The sequence below is a fragment of the Acomys russatus genome, chromosome 25 (assembly GCF_903995435.1).
Source record: "Acomys russatus chromosome 25, mAcoRus1.1, whole genome shotgun sequence".
In the NCBI taxonomy this organism is placed as follows: domain Eukaryota; kingdom Metazoa; phylum Chordata; class Mammalia; order Rodentia; family Muridae; genus Acomys; species Acomys russatus.
In genome coordinates, this window is record NC_067161.1 from 35514595 (window position 1) to 35536493 (window position 21899).

The 21899-nt window shown below is 40.1% G+C and overlaps 1 protein-coding gene and 2 pseudogenes across 10 annotated transcripts in view; 1 reads left to right on the forward strand and 2 right to left on the reverse strand.

Annotated features, from left to right (window-relative positions):
• Positions 1 to 21899, forward strand: part of Rapgef6 (Rap guanine nucleotide exchange factor 6) — a 179759-nt gene that overhangs the window by 57586 nt on the left and 100274 nt on the right. For 2 of the 10 annotated variants that reach the window (XM_051168148.1, XM_051168147.1), the window contains exon 1: positions 16708 to 17344. The exons of 6 other annotated variants lie outside the window; for them this stretch is intronic. In XM_051168148.1, the coding sequence (XP_051024105.1) occupies positions 17291 to 17344 (54 nt within the window). In that variant the 5' untranslated portion in view covers positions 16708 to 17290. Of the gene's footprint in view, positions 1 to 16704; positions 17345 to 21899 lie in introns of those variants that run through there. 2 more of the 10 variants (XM_051168145.1, XM_051168149.1) reach the window with 2 other exon arrangements.
• On the reverse strand, positions 682 to 1441 carry LOC127208667 (40S ribosomal protein S6-like; annotated as a pseudogene).
• LOC127208586 (NAD-dependent protein deacylase sirtuin-6-like) lies at positions 3555 to 4460 on the reverse strand (annotated as a pseudogene).

Consider the following 21899-nt stretch of genomic DNA (forward strand, 5'->3'; position numbering starts at 1 on the left):
TTTTTGAGTAATTATGCTAGATGTCTTAAGATTACTTTTATCATTGTATTTCTACCTTTTGAGAAGTGTTCTAATCATTTGCCCATTTTTTTTCTATTGGATTACATGGAGCTTTTCATACTGTTTCTGGGGTTTTTATGTATTATAGGTATTAATCTTATGTCAGGTGTATAGTTGGAATTTTTCATATTCTCTTCACTTTGTTTTTTTTGTTGTATAGAAGCTTTCTGCTATTTCTCTTCCTATTGTTGGTGTTTTTACGCTTATATTAAAACACTACCTATATTCAGCATTGAAGTGTGTCCTCTTCGTTTTGTGAATTTTTTCTAGTAGTATTAGAAATTCAGGTCTTTAATCTCTTGTACAAGGTAAGAGATTTGTCTGTATATCCATTTTCCTGACAATGTTTAATAAAGGGCTGTTTTTTCTCTGGTTGGGAATTTGTTTACTATAGATGTGTGGAGGGTTTTTTTTTTTTTTTTTTTTTTTTTTGGTTTGTTTATTTTGTTTGTTTTTTCAAGGAGTCGTTGTCTCTTTTGTGGACCTATGTAGCTGTTCTTATGCTGGTACCAGTATTTATTTTCTGTTTACTTTTACTTAGTGCTGCATTTAAAGTTGGATACTGCGATGCCTACAGGTGTGTGTGTCTGTGTGTTTGGAGATTCAAAGTATGGTCATTTATTTGTTACTCTTAAAGACTTATTTTTGACTGAACTCAGACTTACCAGTAGAAGCTCTCAGCGAAGACAGGCTACGCCTCTTGGCAATCTGTTCCTGGCGCTTCTCTTTGGCTTCCTTCATTCTCTCGGCCACAAGTTTGGCGTACTCTGCAGCCTCCTACTCGTTTTTCTTAGTACACTGCTTCTTCAGAGCTATGCGTCGGCGTTTATCTTGCAGGACACGTGGAGTGACAAAACACTAAGTCTTGGGGGCTTTGGTCCTGGGCTTCTTACCTTCCTTAAGGGCTTTCTGACAACATGTCGGTGGACATCGTCTTCTTTAGAGATTAAAGAGCTTCCGGATTCTGCTCTCTTAGGTCCCAGCTGACGAGGCACAGTAGTGTGTCAGTCCAGGAATATCCTTCTCTCCTTTTTTTTTTTTTTTTTTTTTTACAATAACCAAGTTGAGAACACTCAGAATGGCACCCACAAACAGACTTGCGCTTCCTCTCTCCAGTTCTTCTTAGTCTATAACAAGAATGCCCCTTACTCAACAGCAGGCGCACTCTGCCATGGGTCAAAACACCTTGCTTCATGGGAAAACCTTGTTTGTCGTTCCCACCACTGATGTGGACCATGTTACCTTTGCACTCTTCGCCCAGAGCATCAGCAGCTACTTCTGTGGCCGTGCACTTCTCATAGAACGTACAAAGCTCGCGTTCACTGTCCACTTCAATGTGTTTCTGTCAGCCAGCGGCAGGGAAGGAGGTGCTCAGCTTCATCTTGACACAGTTGACCGCATAGGAGGCACCATGAAAAAGAGCTTGTTCTTGTTTTTCTGTATTCTTTGTATCTATTTGAGGTTGTTTGTGCTTCCACGAGAATTTGGAGATTTTCCCCTTGTTTCCTTAAAAGTGTCACTCCTGTTTTGAACCTGCAAGTAGCTCTGGATAGTATGGACATTAACAATATTTGTATGTGGGCATGTGCCCATAGAAGCTAGAAGGTGGTGTTGGAAGCCCTGGAGCTGGAGTTACAAGGGGTTATGAGCTACCCATGTAAGTCCTAGGGACTGAACTGTGGTGCTCTATGAGAACAGTACACACACTCAACCACTGAGCCACCTTTACAAACATTAGAAGTATTAATTCTTAGTATATGAATATAGAAAAAATTAATTTTAGAAGCCTGTATCTTCCTTTGTTAAGTTTATTCCTAGATTTGTTTTTTGTTTTTGTTTTTTAATGGGTGCAGTTGGAACATTCTTTGTTATTAGCTTTATAGCTCTAATGAATTAAATTGTTTTCATGATATCTTTTCAGCAGTTTCCAAGCCTCCCAGACACTGAGTCCTGATGTTGTGGCACACACCTTTAATTCTAATATTCGAAAGGCAGAGGCAGACAGATTTCTGTGAGCTCAGAGCCAACCTTGTCTATGTAGCACATTTCAGGTCTGCCAGGGCTACTCAGTAACACCTTGTACTGATTTTATTTTTTAATGTGTATACAGATGCATGTGTACAGGAAGGCCAAAGAACCATCTCAGGTATCATTTCTTTGGCACCTTGTATTTGTTTTGTTTTCTTTATTTTTGTTTGTTTTTGCTATTTTTCCCCCTTGAAACAAGCTCTTCTCACTGACCAAGGCCTATTTCTGCCTCCCCATCGCAATGTTATAAGAATCCACACCACTTATGGTATTTTTTCCTCCATGTGAATGCTAGGTACTAAACTCAGGTTCTGATGCTTGTAGGACAAGCACTTTATTTTTTTCTTTTTGTTTATTTTTTATTTTTGGGGACAAGTACTTTATTAAGTGACCTCTCTCTCTAGCTTCTGCATAATAACTTTTTAAATTTTGCAAGTTTACCTAATTTATTTTTCAACTCTAATAATCTTTTGCTAGAGTTTTTAGGCTTTTTTTGTGTAGATAATCATGTCATCTGTACGCAGGGGTAACTTGTCTTTCTCTCTTTCTATTTGTAATATACTTTTATTACATTTTAAATTCCTTGACTAAAATTTCCAGTTCTATACTGAATAAGCAGTAGAAGTGAAACACTTTCAGCCTGTCTCCTTTCACTATAATGTTGGTTTTCTATCTTAATACTGTGTTGATGCATGATCTTTCTCTACAATTAATCAGGCTTTTATCATGAAACAGTGTTAGATTTTATGAAATTTACAGAAAAGACTGTAAGATGTTTATACTTTTGTTCTGATGTGATGTATTTTGTTTACTTTGTTTGCCCACGCACACGTGTGTGCAGGTATGCATGTGGAAACCGAAAGACAAACTCAGATGCTATTCCTTGGGCACTGTTAACTATCTTTTTTTTTCCCCCCTGTATTTATTGCATTGGGAGCTTCCAAGCCTGGGGCCCTTAGCATAGATGGGTCCCTGGTGGCTCTGTGTTGGAGCATTGGGTGGGGGATGGTGCAGGGGGCAAGAGGAGTATGGGAAGTGTGTGGCTGCTGCTCCAGGCACATCCTGAGTCACAAGTAGGGTGTGGCAGTGGAGAGAGGTACATGGATCCCCAGGACATGGCCTCTTCCACATAAGATTCCCTAGAGAAACCTGGACAAGGGACATAGTAAGACTTGGAAGGAAGGAGCTGTGTTAGACATGGTGGTTTCTGCCTGCCATCCCTTCTACTGTGGGTGTTGAGGCTAGCTCTAGGCCAGTCTAGGCTATACTAGTGAGTTTGAGACCACCCTGAGGGACTGAGGGAGCCCTGGTCTCAAAAAAAAAAAAAAAAAAAAAGAAAGAAAGAAAAAAAAATCAGAACAAGGTCAAGGCATTGCATGTGGAAGCCTGGGTTCAGGATATAAAGAAACAAAACAAAAAAGCCCCAACGTCTGTGGTTCCTACAAGTACTCCTCCATCCCTAAGCATCAGGGCCAACTTTGGGCAGCCCCAGGCTTATATGAAACGTGGGCGGAGCCATTGATAGGAGCCGAGGACTCAGTCTTGGGTGCTGCTAGGGGTGGCAGGGCCTTGTCCAGTACACAGGGTGCATCCCAGGTGGGAATCTCCAGCTCCAGATGTTTCATGAGCCTGCTCATCACCTTGTCCATGTAGTCGTGGATGCGCAGATCAGCCTGGCAGTCTTGTTTTTTGGGCTTCAGGTTGACAATGACCAGAAGGCCTCCCAGGTGCTTAGTTGTGAGGGGGCAGGTGTCTACTAGGATGGATCTGCACTGAGGTGCCCAGGGTGACTGACAGGTCTGCAAGCCTGTTCCCTCATCAGTGAGCATCAGGTCCTGGTCAGGCAGTGCATCCTCCCAGTCCAGTATGGTGTCCCTCATGTCCCCCCTATAAGCCCAAAGTCCCTTCACCTTGACTACCATGCAGAGCCGGTGTATGGCCTTGAGGCCCATGGTGCCCACAACTGTGTCTCTCACGTACCACCTCTTACACTTGGGACATTCCTTAACAAACATGGAGCTCTACCAGCTTGTCTCTGGGGAAGCCCCATGCAGCCCATCCACGTTCTGGCTGACCAGGAAGCTGAGGAAACCCATGAGTTCCAGCTGCACCAGGGCCATGTGGGTCTTCAAGGGCCGCGCACTCGCGAAGGTGGTGTCAAACATGGGGGCCCCTGAAGTCTGGGATGCCAGAGGCAGTGCTGATGCCGATGCCCATGTAGAAAACCACACTGGATGACTGCCACATCAGCTGAGCCAGCTCCAGCTCCTCCTCTGAGGCGGGGGGGGGGGGGGGCGGTCAGCAATCTCTGGCAGCCCTCACTTACCTTTATCTGCGTATGGCAACACCCCCACTGCATAATTCAGTGACATCATTCTTTAGCTATCTTTTTTAGAAACAGGATCTCTCAGTGATTTGAATCTCACCAAGTAGGTGAAGCTGGCTGGTCAGTAAGTCTTAGTTAGAGATTATGCTGTGTCTATCTTCACAGTGCTGGGATTATGAGTGCTCTCAATACTGTGAGTTTTAACTGTGTATACCAGGCTGGTCTCAAACTCACAGAGATTTGGTACTGGAATTAAAGATGTGCACCTGTCTGCTAATTTCCTCCCTCCCTCCCTTTTATGAAAGAGTTTTAGATACTGAATCCTAGTTCTGTTGCACTGAGCTGCCTCCTTAGCCCCTTTTTATTTAGTTTTGAGTTAATTTCTTTATTTATGTGTGCGTGTATAGTTTGTTTAAATTTTCTGCTCTTCTCTCCTTTAAAAAAGTGTTGAGTTTATATTTCAAGGAAAAAAAGCAAACAAATGAGCAGGCGTGAGGACCTGAGTTTAATTCCCTAGAAGCAAGACCCTTGCAAACTCATGTGTGGTGTTCCTCTGTTCTTTTTAGTGCTCCTGTAGTCACATGGCAGATAGAGACTGGGAAATGCCCAGAATATAGCTGCAAACAAAGCAGAGGCAAGGGCCAGCACTCAGGGTCACTCTGTGTACCACACTCCACACACTCACCCCCATTCCTTCTGCCATTCTGTTCTTTGCTGTAATTATTGATAGAAAATGTTTAGTACTGCTTTTGTTGTGTCCTGTACGTTTTGTTACACTGTTATTTTCATTTGTTTTAAGGGATTTTATATTTTTCTCTTTTGATTTCTTCAATTGCTCTAGTGCAGGCTCAACCTCTATTGTTTATCTCCATACAGTTATATTACTTTCTAGTTTCTTCTTAGTCTATTTTCTGTCACAAGTGTCTCTGTATCTGCCTGCTTTTGGTTCTGTTTGCATGGGCTGCCTTGTCTAGCCGGCTGCCTCATTCTCTGTGTGTATTACTAATGAAGGCCCCATATTGTTGGGCCTCTTTTTTTTTTTTAATACTCCATTTAGCAATTGTATCTCTTAATTGGATAATTTATTTGTATACAAGGTTACTTACTATTTACGAACACATGCTCTTATCATTTGTTAATTTTCTTCTCATTGTTTAGTTGGGGCTGAGGAGCTTGGACCCAGGGTCAAGCACATGCTAAGCTGGTGCTTTGCTTCTGAGCATGCTCAGCCTTTCGTCCTTTTGTGGTTATCTTTTTTTCTTTTCTTTCCCTATTGTTGATCTGTGTGCTTTACTGTATGGTAATGCTGGATTGTTTTCTCTTTTTTCACTTTCTTCTGAATTTTACACTATATTCTTTCCTGGTGGTGGTGATCTGTCTTTTACTCTGGGAGGGTTTTCCTAAAAAAATTTTTCTGAGGCTTGTCTTGTGATGGCTTCTTTTGCCTGTCGTAGACTTTTTTTTTTTTTTCCTTAATTTCTCTGGGACTAATATTCTCAGTTGGCAGCTAATCTCTTTCAGTGCTTTTAGGATGCCATGGCACCCTGGCCTAGCCTTCAAGAATTCTGCTGAAAAACCTTCATTATCCTAATACGGTGCCCTTCAGTTGTAATATGGCGCTATTCTGTTACAGTTTGTAGAATTCCATCTCTTAGTCTCTGGACAATTTGACTATAAAATGCCATGATGAGCATCCTTTCTGATCAAGCCTGTTTAGAATCCCATAGACCTTCTTGGGCTGGATGGCCTTATGTTCTAAAATTTTTAAACTTAAATTTTTAGGGGCTGGAGAGATGACTGGGTGCTTGAGCTGAGTTAGATTCCCAGTACCTACACGGTGACTCAACCATTTGTAACTCCAGTTCCAGTGTTCTAATACCCTCCCAGGACACCTGGCATACACGTGATACACAGGCATGCATATAGTACCCAGACATCCATGCAGACAAAACACACATGCACACACACACACACACACATGCACGAATGTATGCATGTGCACACACATACACATATAAAATAAATCTGTTTAAAAAAAATAAAATTAGGACTGGAGAGAGAGCTCATTGGATAAGAACACCATCTGCTCTTCCAGAGGTCCTGAGTTCAATTCCTAACAACAGCCACATGATGGCTCACAACCATCTATCCAGGAATCTGATTCCTTCCTCTGGCATGCAGATGCACATGCAGACAGGACACACATATGCATAAAATAAAAATTTTAAAGCCTTAAAATAAAATAAAAATTTACACACCTTTAATCTCAGCACTTAGGAGGCAGATCTCTGTGAGTTCAAGGGCAGCCTGGTCCTCAAAGCAAGTCCAGGGCAGCCAGGGCTCTGTGTAACAGAGAAACCCTGCCCCTCACCACCCCCCGCCAAAACCCATTTAAACTTTCTTTTATTACATTATTCCTTTTGTTTTGTTTGATAGCTTCTCACTGTTCGCCCAGGCTTGTCTCAAGCTGCTGGATTCGAGACCTTCCCAGCTCAGCCTCCCTAGCAGCTAGAACTATAAACACAGCCACCAAGCCTAGCCCGCAACATTGTTCTCTCCGTGCACAACAGTCATCACAACAATATGACATCATTTGTTCACTGAACTTCTAATACTTGGCCATTAAATTCATTTCTAGTTGTTTGGGTTTTAAAAATGATTTTCTATGAAATATTATTGTGGATATGTATGCCAGTGTGTTAATCACTCTAGAAAAAAATTACAAGCCATAGCATTGCCAAAACAAAGGATCTTTATGCCATTTGGCTCTTTGTATGAGTTAAAGAGTACATAGTGTCAACTTCAATATGTTCTTGCCTCAGATTTTTTTTGCTGTTGTTTTTAGTGTCATGTTATAAGGCATAGAGTCTGTACTTCCTCTTGAGGTCTATGGTTTACACACAGGAGTCATTTGCTTTTAGTCTTCCTGTGTGCTGAAGATGGTTATCTTTAGATATTTTGGTTTCCTGAACATACTAGAACAAGCAGTTGATACTTAGGATTTGTTGGGTGATAATTCTTTAAGTGACATTACTATATGTATGGGCTTGTATGGCTGCGTGTGTTAGGTGGTTTTCCTACTAGGAACAGTCAGAATTTAATAAATCATGAGGAGAACTTAATTAATCTCCTGCGACAAACCTGATGATTAGCATTGAGACCGAATCAGAAAGATTTTTACCAGAGCATTTATGTTTGTGATATCTTGAATTAATACATTTTTTCTTAGAAAGGATATATTTCAGTCAATTTAGAAAATGCTATATTGATACTCATCATGAGACTATGAGCTAGGCCAACCTTTATAGAAATCGATATGACAGTTTTTCAAAATTCAAACCAGGTCTGCTGTATGAGCCAGCTGTACTACTCCAGTGTACTGACGTGAAGAACTCCAGGTCAGCACATCACAGAGCTGAGGCACTTGGACACCAGTGCTTATTGCGGCACTTGGACACCAGTGCTTATTGCAGCACTAGTAGTTTGGGGGGGGGGGGAAGGGTGAAACCAGTTTAGTGCTTAACAACAGAGAAATGAATGAGTAGGGGAAGTGTGGTGTGTGCACAGTGGAGTGATAGAGCTGGGCAGACGGCTCCATGATAAAGTGCTTGCCTTACAAGCATCCCAGCCTGCACCCCATCCCCAGAACCCACATTTTAAAAGGCTAGTCCTAAGCTTGGAACCCCAGCAGTGAGAAGGTAAAGGCAGATAGATCCTGGTCTCCAGGGCTCCTGGGCCAGCCAGTCTACCCTTATTAATAAGTTCTAAGCCAGTGAAAGATTTTCAAAAAAGGTAGACAGCACCTGAGAATGATGCCTGAGCTCATTTGTTTAATATGTTTGGGCTGATAACCTACAGGTTTGTTAAAGGGCTTTGCCTAGTGCCTGGTATTTTGTAAAACGTTCAGCATTGCAGACACTTTGATAAATGCATTAAAGTAAATGAAGTCGTGTAAGCTAACGAATGAGGATGGAAGGTAGTAAGTACAGTTAGCTTGTCATTAGTGTGCACAGTGAGCACGCTGCTCCTGCTAAATACAAGATGGCAGCGGTTTATTTGCAAACATGGGCTTCCCAGTCATTTTTAAATTTTTTGGTCCAACTGAATCCTAAATATTCATAGCCATCCCTTACTTGCGGTGAATGACTTAGTGTCACTCCTTCCAAAGGATCCTTTGCCGCAGTCTTGATTTAGGCTTCTTGTTTCTGTGTACCACATTGCCATCACTTGGACACATGTCTTTCAAGTTTATTGCCTTCTCATCTTCCTAAATAGCACTTTTTAGTTTGATGTGTACCTGCAAACAGTACAGACTGCCTTTTGCCTTTCCCAGTTTCACAGGTAGAAGATTCATTTCTAAAGATGTTAGCAACCTCAGAGTAGGAATTACTGAACTTGAGGATGATGACATGGCTCAGTAGGTAAACATGCTTGGCACCAAGCCTGATGACCAACTATATCCACATGGTGGAAGGGGAGCGCATACTTAAGGGGTTGGAGAAATGACTTAGTGGTTAAGAGTACCAGCTACTCTTTTAGAGGGCTTAGGTTCAGCTCCCAGTACCCAATTGGAGGCTCACGACTGTCCATAACTCTGGTTGCAGGAAATCTGATGCCTTCTGGCTTCCAAGGATAGCAGGCATGCACACATGTGCATCCAGGCAAAATACTTGTGCTTGAACTTGAGTTCATGGTAGGTAGTTTCTAAACAGATAAATTCAGTCCCAGGGGTCTGCATGATGCTACTCAGAAGAGTGCGCTATTTAAAACTTGTGGATTGTGTATTACTGGAATTGTCAGTTCAACATTCTCAGACTGGATTTGCCCTTGATAATTGAAAGTGCAGAAATAAACTTTGGCTTTGCTCAATTGTGCACTCTTTTAATCCCAGCACTCAGGAGGCAGATCTAGGAAGAATGCAGGACAGTTTGCTCTTCAGAGTGAGACTCTGTCTGTCTGTCTGTCTCTCTCTCTCTCTCTCTCTCTCTCTCTCTCTCTTTCTCTTTTCTCTCTCTTCCCCCCCCCCCACACACACACGTGCGCGCACGCAGCCTCCTTTCTTATAGTAGTTAGCAAGGTCAGCTGTTTACCCTAATGCCTTACAGAAGGAAGTCCCTTTCTTATGTGACAGCAGTCTACCTTTAACAGCCTTCTGGCCCACTCTGTGTTGATGTTCCTCCTTTCTTTCAGCCGCTCTTTTTCTCTGGGAGGCTATTACTAACCTCTTTTCCTAACATTAATGTTGAGCTTTAGTCTTTAACTCTCATCTTACCTTGCTTCTTGTTCTTTTTGTTCATAGTAGTGTTGAACCATGTCCTCTGACAGACTCTTACTTAGCTCCCAAATTCCATCCACACTCTCTGGAGAAACCCCTGAAGTTTCTTCATGGATTGTACTTCCCTTTGTTGGTCCATAATACATAACATATGACTGATGCAAGTGCTCATACAGTTCTGCTCCACTGAGAAAACTGATTTACCAGCTTATTGAATTTGTGGTAAAGAATATGCCTGATAAGCTGGGCACGGTAGCACACAGCTATAATCCAGAACTCAGGGAGCCAGATGCAGGCGATCTCTGTGAGGTCAAGGCCAGCCTGGTTTATAAAGTGAGTCCAGGACAGCCAGGGTTACACAGAGAAACTCTGTCTCCAAAAACAAAAGCCAAACAAGCAAAAAAAGAACATGCTTGATATATTGCAAGTCTTCAGTTACAAGGTTAATTGCTTTGTTGTGTGTGTGTGTGTGTGTGTGTGTGTGTGTGTGTGTGTGTGTGTGTGTCTGTCCCCAAATATACAGCATCTCTGGATCAGAGGACAGTCTCCACTGTCAGTCCTTTTAGACAGTCCCTTGCTCACCTTTGCATATACCAGGATGGCTGGCCAGCATCAAGCTTCTGAGACTTCTTGTCTCTGCCTTCCATCTCTAACCTGTCTATCCCAGTGGCTGTAGGTAGTGGGCCAGGTCAGGGTGATGCCAACAGTAATGCCATTATGAAGAGCCAAAAGACACCACACACAGCCTTTGGAGCAGAGGCATGGTCCAAAGCAGTTCCCCAGTTACACAGACAGCAGTGAGGCCCCCCCCATTACATCCTCCGAGACTTCAGGCTCCAGTTTACCCAGTGACACCTCAGATGAGATCATGGACCTGCTGGTGCAGTCACTTACCAAGAGCAGTCCTAGGGCCCTAGCTGCTCAGGAAAGGAAGCGCTCTCGTGGCAACCGAAAGTTCTTGAGACAAACATTGAAAAGTGGGCTTGGAGATGACCTGGTGCAGGCACTGGGACTAAGCAAGCTCCTGGCCTGGAGGTGTGAGGGTGCTAGCTACCACAGCTGGATCCAGTGCTAGAGCCGGAGCGCAAAGAGGGCCTGCAGCAGAAACCTGGCTTCAGAAGCCTAAGCCCAGGAACCAGTATTGTGTGTGTGTCTATTTGTACATGTGTATACATGCACATGTATTCTGCATGTGTGAGTTTCTTATTTGGAACAAAATAAAGTTTACCTAGCTTAAAAAAAAAAGTGCTGGAGTTAGAGATGCACAATGCTGATCTTCAGTTCTGAAAATCAAAGCTCAGTACTTCATGCTTGCAAAGCAAATACTTTACTCTGAGCCGCCTCCTCAGTTCACTCTTATACGATAGTAAATATAGTATAATAGTGAAAATTTTCTTATATGTTGGGTTGAATTTTTGATACTGGTATTACCCCAAGTTAAATTCCAAGAGTGAGCCTGAACGTAAATAAACATGAAACATCTGATTTTATCAAAGTAAGTGCTAAATGTACCTTTGACCTAAAATGAATCTCTGAAATACCAGACATCATTAATGCTAAGTCATTTTTATAGAAATGTGACCAAACCAAATACAGATCTGCACAATGTTTTAGAAGTTTAAAAATTAGTTGGTGTTTTTGTACTTTAGTTATGAAATTAAATTCCTTTTCCTTGGTAGTCTCATTGTGGTATACCAGGGTGGGCACTTAGTGTGTGCCTTGTCATCTTAACTGAATCTCAAGCTTCTCAACAGAGCAGCTCATTATTGATTAGTCTTTTATTAAAGACTTTTACATTTTTTACTTTGCTCTCCATTGCTGTGTACAAGTGTTGTAATTTTTCTGCTTTCTACCTTAAAATGTACAAGTTTTTTCTCTCTCTCTCTCTCTCTCTCCCCCTCCGTCCCTCCCTCCCTCTTCTCTCTCTCTCCCCTCCCCCCCCACACATACACACACTTGCTACTATCTATATCTCCTAGTAGAATCTAGTTCACTGGATTGTTGCAATTGACATTAGGTGAGAGAAATGTCAGCTTAAGAGTTGTTAAATAAGAGTTGTGAACTATACGCTTTTTGTAGAAATGTATCATATAGAGACTATTAAGGAAATTAAGGCATGTTAGTACCAGCAAAGCAACTTAAAGGAATGTTCATTAACACAGACCTTTGTATTGGATGATACTATTTATATATCCTGCCCTTTTAATTTTTGTCAATTAAAAATTTTCCAAAATATTTTAACATTCATATGTTTGTGCCATGTTTGCCTCTTCTAGTTTTTCTTCTGTTACCAAACAACTTTTAATTTAGTAAAATTGAATTGCTGGGTTAAAAGTATGAAAATAACTTTCTGCATAAATATCGCTATCTGCTCAGTAGTCATGCTTTAATTGTTTTTATTACTTGGTATGTATACATGAACTTCAGTAGTGTTGGGAAGAAGACAGCCAGGCATACTGTGTCTTCTGAGGCAGTTTCTGCTTCCTTAAGGATGACACTTACTCATGTGGATGTGCCCAGGGACCCAGAATGCGAAAGGTTATCATACTTGTGACTGTTTGCACAGCAGTTCCTAAAGAAAGCTCTTTCAATGATTGTTTAAACTAACTCAGGTATTAACCAATGTTGTCAGCAGTCTGAGGATGACTTCTGACAGAATTCCAGGTAGACAAGTATAACAGTGCCTTAAACGCTAAAAAAATTAATATTGATTGTTACTGCTTTTCAGATTGATCTGTTCTCTGCTCACTAAGAACTGTGTTCCATATTCAGTTTTCACAGTACTAGAAAATAGTGTATTTAAATTAGAGGTAGTAGTGTGATCCGGTTCAGATAAAGTATTATTGGCAGTTTAATTTTAAAATAAGATTTTATTTTCTTCTTTGTGGATTTTTAAATTATTAGACAGATTTTTTAAAAAAAAAAAAAAAAAGAAATACTATCTGAAAACTATGTTCATTAAAAAAAAACTATGTTCACAGTAATATATACTTGGCTGACTTGTAAGTGCAAAATATGTTTTGTGTGTGTGTGTGTGTGTGTGTATATGTGTGTAAAAAATAAAATGCCTGGTATAGCTACATTGGGGGGCATGCTGGTAGAGGCATGGTGGTGCCTTTTATTGTTCCTTCAGTTTCACTGATTCTAATTATAGAAGCTTACATCACCTTCGTTGATGATAACAGCTTTCTTCTCTCCTTGCTCTTTCTTCCTCAATCGCTCCCTAAGGATATATCATATTTCATAGTACATATGGACTTCTAGTGGTTTTGACGAAGGTTTTTGATAGCATGCAGGCAAGCAGCGAACACGTATCACTGTGTGCTAGAACACCATTTCTTACAAAGAATAGAAGGAAAGCTCTGAATCTCTGCTTAGAGTCCTTTAGGAATGATAAGGCTTGGATAGGACGAGCATCTTGAAAGCAGAAACTACTAAGGGGCAGCAGTAATTAGAGCGAACCATTTTGATAGCTACAGATTCCTTTCTTTGACGCATGGGAAGGAAAGGGGGTGGGACAGAAACTGGTATGTTCTCACTGGCCAGAGCAGTTAGCAGCATTGATTTATTTTTCAGGATTAAACTGCTTCAGTAGGATTTTCTACAAAAATCACTATGTTTTAACAGTTTATATGTCAAAAACCAAATGATTATATAACTGCAGAAATGGCTATTTTATTCTGTAAAAGTGACAGTTTTGCTTTTGTTACTGTTTTGGCATTTGGCATCTCTAACTTGTGCTTGTACTGTTTTACTGTGATGGTGCAAGGGGCAAGGAGGCTAAATTGCATGCCTATGTCTGAAATTAGTGAAAATCTGGTTTTATTTTTTTTACCCTGCCTCATAGGTATGTTAGGTTTTCTTTGTTCATAATAAGGATTTCCCTGTTCTTTTAGTGTCATCAATAATTGAAATAAAAAGGTAACATGCTTATAATATTAAGAACCTTACCTTTGGTTTTCTTTGCAGCATAATTTCCAGTATTCCAGTTTATGTTTTCCTTATAAATTATGTATTTGTATAACAAATTTTAGTAATTAGATCATTTACATATTTATTAAAACTTGTAATTATTGGAACTTTGCTTGATCTCACAGTAGTTAACTGCCCCTTTAAAAGCTAAAGACTTTGACTGTATGTCTTAGCATACTAGCATTTCATATGCAGGGAATTGTTTCTTCAGCACATAGCCCATAGCGATGATTCTAGACTGTATGAATCAGGACTCCTCCCTCACTGCACTGACTTCATTTGATGATGAGGTGAGAGCATGATAAATTCTAAACATGATGTTCATGAAAAATAATTGATTTGCCTAATCATTTATTTTGGTTATTTGACAAATTACTGACCTCATTTATATCAGTAATTAAAGGTTAGTTATTGAATGCAAAGAGACAATGGTGAGGAATATCATCAGACTGCTTGTAGAGTTTGCATGCTGAGTTTAGTTTGGCCTGTTGGTTTCTTCTCCTGGTATTGTTACCCCAGGAGGTTTGTGTGTTAGATTTACCATACTGGCTTCTGGAATAGCAAATACTGTAAAATAATTGGCAAAACGAGATGATGTCATCTTCACTTATAAGCCAGCCTAACTGGGAGTGGGGAGGAGAGAAAGAATATTTTGATCCTTTATTGGGGTCGATGTGTACTCCAGTAGGTCTGACATATGGTGTTAGTGGATTGCATTTTACTCCCAGAGCAGCAGCTAAGAGACGGCTGTCTCCTTGCCCGGCTTGAGGTCCTCTTTTGTGTCAAAGACGGTATCAGCATGATTTATAAAAAGGAACAAGGAGCCACTGCAGATTTTGCTTTTGGTTGGCTGTCATTTATCCTTCCAATACATAAATAAATATAAGTATAGTCTAGCATTATACTTAAAATAATTCTTGAGTCCTGGTACTGATTTTTGTGTTTTTGTACATTTCTTTAGGAAATAATACATCTTTAGCAAAAAGAATTATCTTTATCCACATTTTTCTATTTAAAAAGTAAATGTTTTTTATTTGTACTTAAAGTTGTATTTTTGAAATTCCAGCTTATAGTTTATATTCAATTAAATTGGGAAAATGTGTTAGTTCTTGAAAAATTAATCTCTCTGAATATTATATGGTTTACATTTAGGAAACTAGTGGTTATTTGGATTTGTGAGAACAAATTTTTTATTTCAGTATAAATTTTGTGGAAAAGGGCTGAGGTTTTTTGGTTTTGTTTTTAAGAAAACAATTCATGGGCTTTTAAACTATTGTATTTTTTTAAACATGGAACATGTGCTGAAAATAATAGCATTGCTACATTAAATTCTAGTTGTATTAGAATTGGGAGCATAGTGCTGTTTGGAAAGTACGAGACTTTGCCAGAGGGAATTAAAGAGCTCGAGCGCTTGCCGTGCATGTGCCTGTGTGTTAACAAGGTGTGTCTTCAGCAGTGAGCAGAGCCATCACAGCACATGCTTCCCAAGGAATGTCTCCTTACGTGCTGCACACTCCCTTTCCTCAAAACTATTATCTAAATAGAGGAAAATAATTCTCTTATTTTACAAATAGTTCTATTATTTTACTCACTGACTGCTAGTCTCACAGTTTGCTGCCTGGAGGTACACCTGACTGTACTTTGGAAATGGACTTTAGCTGTTGGGAGGCACTGTTAGGGGAAAGTGCTAAATGGGTGGATGCTCAGTAAGTGCCTTGGAGCTAAAGGAAAGGGTGGGTGCTCTTCTTATTGGGGAGAGTGTGGCAAAAAGTTCTTCTTTAACTTTTAAAGAAAAAAAATATGACAGCTTTCTTTTAGTCCACACGCTTATCAAAAACAGGTTTAGTTGTTTCCTTTCTGATTTATTATGTGTTTTGCCAGCTGTCTCTTTCTAGGCATTGCAGAGCGGGCTGCAGTAAAGTGCCCTATTGCATAGATTATTCTTCTTACGACGAATTGGTACACATTGTGCCTGCATGGTTTTTCCCTTGCAAAAAAAAATTGTTTTTATTTAAATTTGTTTACAGAAAAGGCTTGTTTTGTTTAAATACATTTATGTATAATCTTAGTACCTCTAGTATGGGCTTGAAAGTTACACCTTCAGAACATTCATTCAATAAATAGCAAGTTTTATTCTGAAGTCCATAAATTTGTGATATTAAAATTATTTTGACGTAACATCTCTGAACTAAGCTGCCTATGTTTTTGGAATCCAGTAGTATCTTATTACAGCAAATAATTTTCCCTTGAAAGAACAATTCTGTGGTAAATTTAAGAGGCTTCTCAAATACAACTAGATTATCATCAATGTACTGAATTTTTAAACTATAAAACAGATGGGTACATTGTTGTTTGGGGTTTTTTGTTTTGGTTTGGTTTTTTTGTTTTTCCTCTTACAGAATTTAGCTTGCCAGCATGTCTCACAGAAGGTCCTTCCCTCCGTGTGTGTGTGTGTGTGTGTGTGTGTGTGTGTGTGTGTGTGTGTGCGCGCGCGCGCGCGCGTGCACACGCTTTCGTTCGTTCGTGTTCAGTAAATTGCTCTTGGGCTACATCTGCAGATACAGTAGCCAATTGATCTAATGCAGTTTGTGAAGGCTTTCTGCACAGGTGATGTCATCCTTTTAGCTCTATTCTCCTCCCACTCTCTTCCCTTCTTATTAGATATTTCATCTTACTGCAGGGCATAGAATCAATAGGAGCTTCTCCTTAGGGAGCTGCTGTGCAGCAGGCAAGGACAGTAGGAATTAAGACACCGACAGACCCTTGCTTTTACAAAAGATACAGTGGTTTTCATGCTGCATCGAATGTACATGTTATTCAGAAAGGACAGACCTAGATCACTAGTGCTTCCTTACTGATGCCTGGAACCAGAAGCCGTATTGCAGAGCTGTGAAAGTGCTTGGGAGAAGAGAAGACTGCTTGAATTCTGGATATTACAGGACAAACCTGTTAGAGCATTTGTCTCCTACCTCCATTTGCTCTGCGGTTGGGTTGGTGTGTGTGTGTGTGTGTGTGTGTGTGTGTGTGTGTGTGTGTGTGTGTGTGTGTTGGGGTTTTGTTTTGTTTTTGGGGATTTGGTTTTGTTTTAACCTCTAACAATTAAGGATATTTTAAAAAGAGACTACAATAATCTTAAGGATACAGCATTTGTTTTGCCTCTGGTGCAGAAGACTCTGCAGTGTTTGCTCTTCAGAGTGAAATAAGTTGAAGAAAAAAACAGCTATATTACAGAGAAGAAAGGTTTCACGGAATCCAGGAACACAGATTTCATGCATGCTGCTTATTTGCTTTGACTAATAGACATGGTACTAGCTTCTGTGCTGCCAATGTGTATGTCTGTGTCAGGTGCCTGAGGATGCATGTAACTGTGTGCTGAGCCTGAAATCCAAACATCATTATTTGATGTTTCTTTCCTTTAAAGTGACATTTAAGGAGAATTCTTATACTTAGAACAATACTCTGCTTCTCAAAGCTTCTGATTTTGTTTGTAAAGAGGGTTGGAGGAACAGTCTTTATATACCAACAATGGTGTGTGGATTGTAAAAAGAAACTTAGCAGAATTTTGTCAACATACTCATCAGTGTGGCTCTCTCTGGTTTAAAAGAGAAACTACCCCTCCATCCAAGGAAATGGCTTTTCTTGTTCGCTGTTATGCCAATTGTCTTCAGCCATGGGCCTCCAAAGTAAGTAATTACAGTTTTTATATAGTTTAATTATTAAATTTAAATTGCATTTGAATTCTAAATTAGTTTTGTTGTGCTGTTTCTAAGCTTTAAAAATAACTATAAATCAGCCCATAAAGCCTTGTCTCATTGTCATTTAATTCAGAGAGCGTCTGATGCAGCCTCTGAGATGGGTTGAAAAGACCCATTTTAATAGTCTGCAGACCTAAAATATACATCCAAGATACAGACCTCAGACAGAATCATTACTTTACTTGGCTGTGATATTTCTGATATTAGTTGTGACTGTACTTAACTTGAGGCATTCTTTGGTTCTTTACCTTAAATAACTGGTATGTTTAGATTTAGTGTTCTAATCATGGGCTTATATAACGTATCTCGGTAATATGGTACTACCTGGTAACTTAGAAATGAATTGTTCTATTTTATGAAGCTGAGTGTTCATTCCTAAAGAATAGCATAATAAAAAGAAAACAGTGAATGAAAATTACGTAAAAATATTAAGTGTTCCAAAGTATTTTCAAAATGTAATAGATAAAACTACTTGTCATTTTAAGGCATACATATAACAAAGTGCTGAGTTGTTGGAAATAATCTTTTGCAATTCAGTTTTATTATTGATAGTGGCTTTTTACACTGTTTTGGGGTATTTATATTACCTTGTATATTAATTTCAAAACAAAAACTAAATGTTTTAGAAAATGCTTAAGTGGTGACTTTTAAGTTTGCCAAGATTTCTTTGTTTCTCTTAGACTTAGGCACACTGGAGGCTTTTAATAAGAAGGTCTGAAATCATGTCTTTGTTTCAAAGGTTCACTATTGATGGTGACTAAGGGGGAAACACTTGGATGGTACTGTGTTGTACTGTTTATTTGGCCTAGCCCATTGCATGTCTTTCCTAAAGGCTCTTGTGGGAGGGGCATTTAAATGCACTGTCCATTTGGCAAACAGCTGGCCGTGGCATAAAAAGATGGAAAGGAGCCTAGGTGCACAATTGGTGCTTTTATCTGCACATACAGAGAGGATGGCTGCTTTATTGCAGACACCACCTGTAGGGCCCAAGCATTGCTGACTGCAGTAGTGGCACTACTAAGATTTAAAACTGCCTGTGGACGGGAATTGGGCGAGGCCAGGTAAAACTGAACAAAATTAAGAGTAGGACATAGGAGTTGTTTTTGAAGAACACACACACACACACACACACACACCACACACACACCACACACACACCACACACACACCACACACACACACACACACCACACACACACACACACACACCACACACACACACACACACACACACACACACACACAAATAAACCTTTAGAAGAGGAATACTAGTAGCCACTCGAACTACAATTTCATAAGTGTATAAGAGTAAAGAGGATTTTTTTATTTAAGTAATTTATTCAGATTACATCCCAATTGTTGCCCCTCACTTGTATTTTTCCGTTCCCCCTCCCTTTCTCTTTCACACTATTCCCCTCACCCAGGCCTGTGACAGAAGGGGACCTCCTCCCCCACCATATGGTCACAGCCTATCAGGTCTCATCCTGGTAGCCTGCTTCTCCTTCCTCTTAGTGCCACCAGGTCTCCCCACCAACAGGTAGTGGTCAGACAGGGGGCACCAGAGTTCATATCAGAGGCAGTCCCTGCTCTCCACACAACTGTGGGGACTGTGCTGTCCATTGGCTAGATCTGAATAGAGGGGTCTAGGTTTACTGCATGCATTGTCCTTGGTTGGTACAGCAGTTTGTGCACCCTTCTCCCCCCCCCCCCACCCCGCCCCGCCTGGGTCCACACCCGCCAGCCTTGATGGTCTTCTTGTAGGGTTTTTTGGACCTTCTAGGTCCTTCCATTTCCCCATGCTCCCATACCTCTCTCACCTGGAGTCCCAATAGCAAATCCCAGCATCTTTCCCAATCTCCTGCTGAGTGAAGACTCTCAGAGGACATCCATGTTGGGCTAGTATCCAATTATAAGTGAGTATATAAGTGGGTTAACTCAGGATGGTCATTTCTAGTTTCATTCATTTGCCTGAAAATTTCAAGATTTCCTTGTTTTTAGTAGCTGAGTAATATTCCATAGTGTAACTGTACCACAGTTTCTTTACCCATTCTTTGACTAGGTTGTTTGCAGATTCTGGCTATTATGAATAAGGCTACTATGAACATGGTTGAGCAAATCTCCTTGTTGTGTGGGTAAAGGGGATTTTAACTATCAGTTTCTACATTTTCATTAAGTGACAGCAAATATATGAGAACAATTCTATGATGAGTGCTTTTATGTATAAATTTGTATAAATTATTTATAAGTATATATGCCTTTTTCCTGTCTCCCTCATCATTACTGTTAAGATTTAACTCTTTGCTTAAACAAATTAGGCTAGTTATTAATTTTAATACTTCTTACATTGGGTTTTCTAATTTGTTTTACTCTTTTTAACTTCTATTTAATGGTCCTTTTTATCATTTAGTTGTATATAAAATAATAAGCTCAGTGTACTTCCTCTTTGGTCCTTGAAGTTAATACACGATCTTCTGGCATATTCTGTTGCTGTAAGTTTGAACTTTGGTGTTTGTAGTTAGGTGTGTGTGTATTTGGGGTTTGATTTGGGTTTTGATTTTTCAAGACAAGAGTTTCTCTGTGTAGCCTTGGCTGTCCTGGATCTCCCTTCATAGACCAGGCTGGCCTTGAACTCACAGAGATCCACCTGCCTCTGCTTTCTGAGTGCTGGATATATATTTGTTTAGGTTTTATCCATAAAATTTACCAAGTATCAAAATGTCTAGTTTCCCTTCCTTGGTGCTTTGAGGACTCTTTCAAGCCAGAAAGCCTTGTTTGTCTTCATTTGTAAGAAGAAGAAAAAAAGTGACATTTTTTGACATAGGTTCTCACTGCATAGTCCGGCCTAGTCTTGAGCTAGCTTCGTAGACCAAAGAGATCAGCCTGCCTCTGCCTCCCAAGAGCTGAGATTAAAGGTGTTCACCACCACACCTGGTAGGCATCGTGTTGTTGAAATTGCAGCTCCTGCATTTTCTCTACATCTATTTCAGCTTGATTTTTTTTTTCCAACTCACTAGTTCAGTGTTTTGTAACCAATGGTAGACATGTTTTAAAATTTTAAATGTGACCATTCATGCCTTGTTTCTGAAGCCTCATAAATGATGCTCGAAATTACCTGTTTTAGTAATGGTTTTTATTTTATAGAAGTGATTCTTACTCTCCCTGAATACATTCTTGTCTTTGGTTCATCGGTTTCAAGCATTGGCTTTACTCAAGAGGTTTTTAATTAGGTGCTCCTTTCATGATTGGAGAGGGTTGCTTGATTGAGGTAGCCTCTCGCTGTGTTAAAGAAGCCATTGTGCTTTGGCTTCTGTTTCCCTTCTTGCTGTTCTAGAGCTCTAAGCCAGTGAAGAAATTAGTAAACAGCTAGCTTTGTCGGTCATACCTGGCCTTTACCTTACCTCACTTTTCTACAGTATTTGACCCAGCTGGCCACTCCTTAGCAGACCTTCTCCACACTGTGTGTGTGTGTTTCTCTCAAATTTCACTCTTTGGGAAATGAGTAGAAATTGAGTTTGTGCCTCTAAAACAGTGCTATGACCTCACCATCTCCACCAAGATACGTAGAATACAGCATGTCCCTTAGGTCAGGCTTTTGTCTGGAGGCTACTTTTTAGATCTGAGTCTATTTTTAGCACTCTCTTTGTGGCGCTGTCAGCTGGCTGTTTTCTCTGTAATTCTGCCGAAAGGACCTTGTAGTTTTGTTTGTTTAATTTTAATAAGCCCAAATTGGGCTTATCTTTATGACTTTCTTTTGGTCTTGAATGTTTCTAGATTTTTTTCCCAGTTTTTCTTTGTCTTGTCTTTTCTTTTTTTAAGACTTATTTATTATGTATACAGAGTTCTGCCTGCATATAACACCTGCATGCCAGAGAGGATACCTAACTGCATTATAGATGGTTGTGAGCCACCATGTGGTTGCTGGGAACTGAACTCAGGGTTTCTCTGTGTAGCCTTGGCTGTCCTGGGCTCCCTTTGTAGACCAGACTGGCCTCAAACTCACAGAGACCTGCCTGTCTCTGCCTCCCCAAGTGTTGGGATTATAGTCATGTACACCCAGCTAAGTAATTTTTAAGAACCAGAAATCTCTTAAAATCAGTTTCTCCCCTAAAATTCTTCATGGGTTGGTTCACTTTTAAGCCAGGACTTGTAAGCACTTACAAATCTCAGTTTAGGGTACAGACTCAGTGGGAGAGGGCCGAACTAGCATGCAGAAAACCTCTGCTCCATCTACAGTAGTACAACACTGCCAAAAGAAGAAGAGGAAGTTGACCCTACTGCCTTTCTCTGTACCCTTGCCTGGGCTGTGCTGGTCTTCTACAGTTTCTGAATACATCATAAACCCCTTGGCTCAATGCCATTTAACAGAAATATAGTATAAAAATTAAATTAAATTAATTTGAATCATTATTAAGTGGTAGAGTATCCAAAATAGCATTTCACCATGTAATAATTAGTAATGAAATATTTTATATTTTGTGCCATG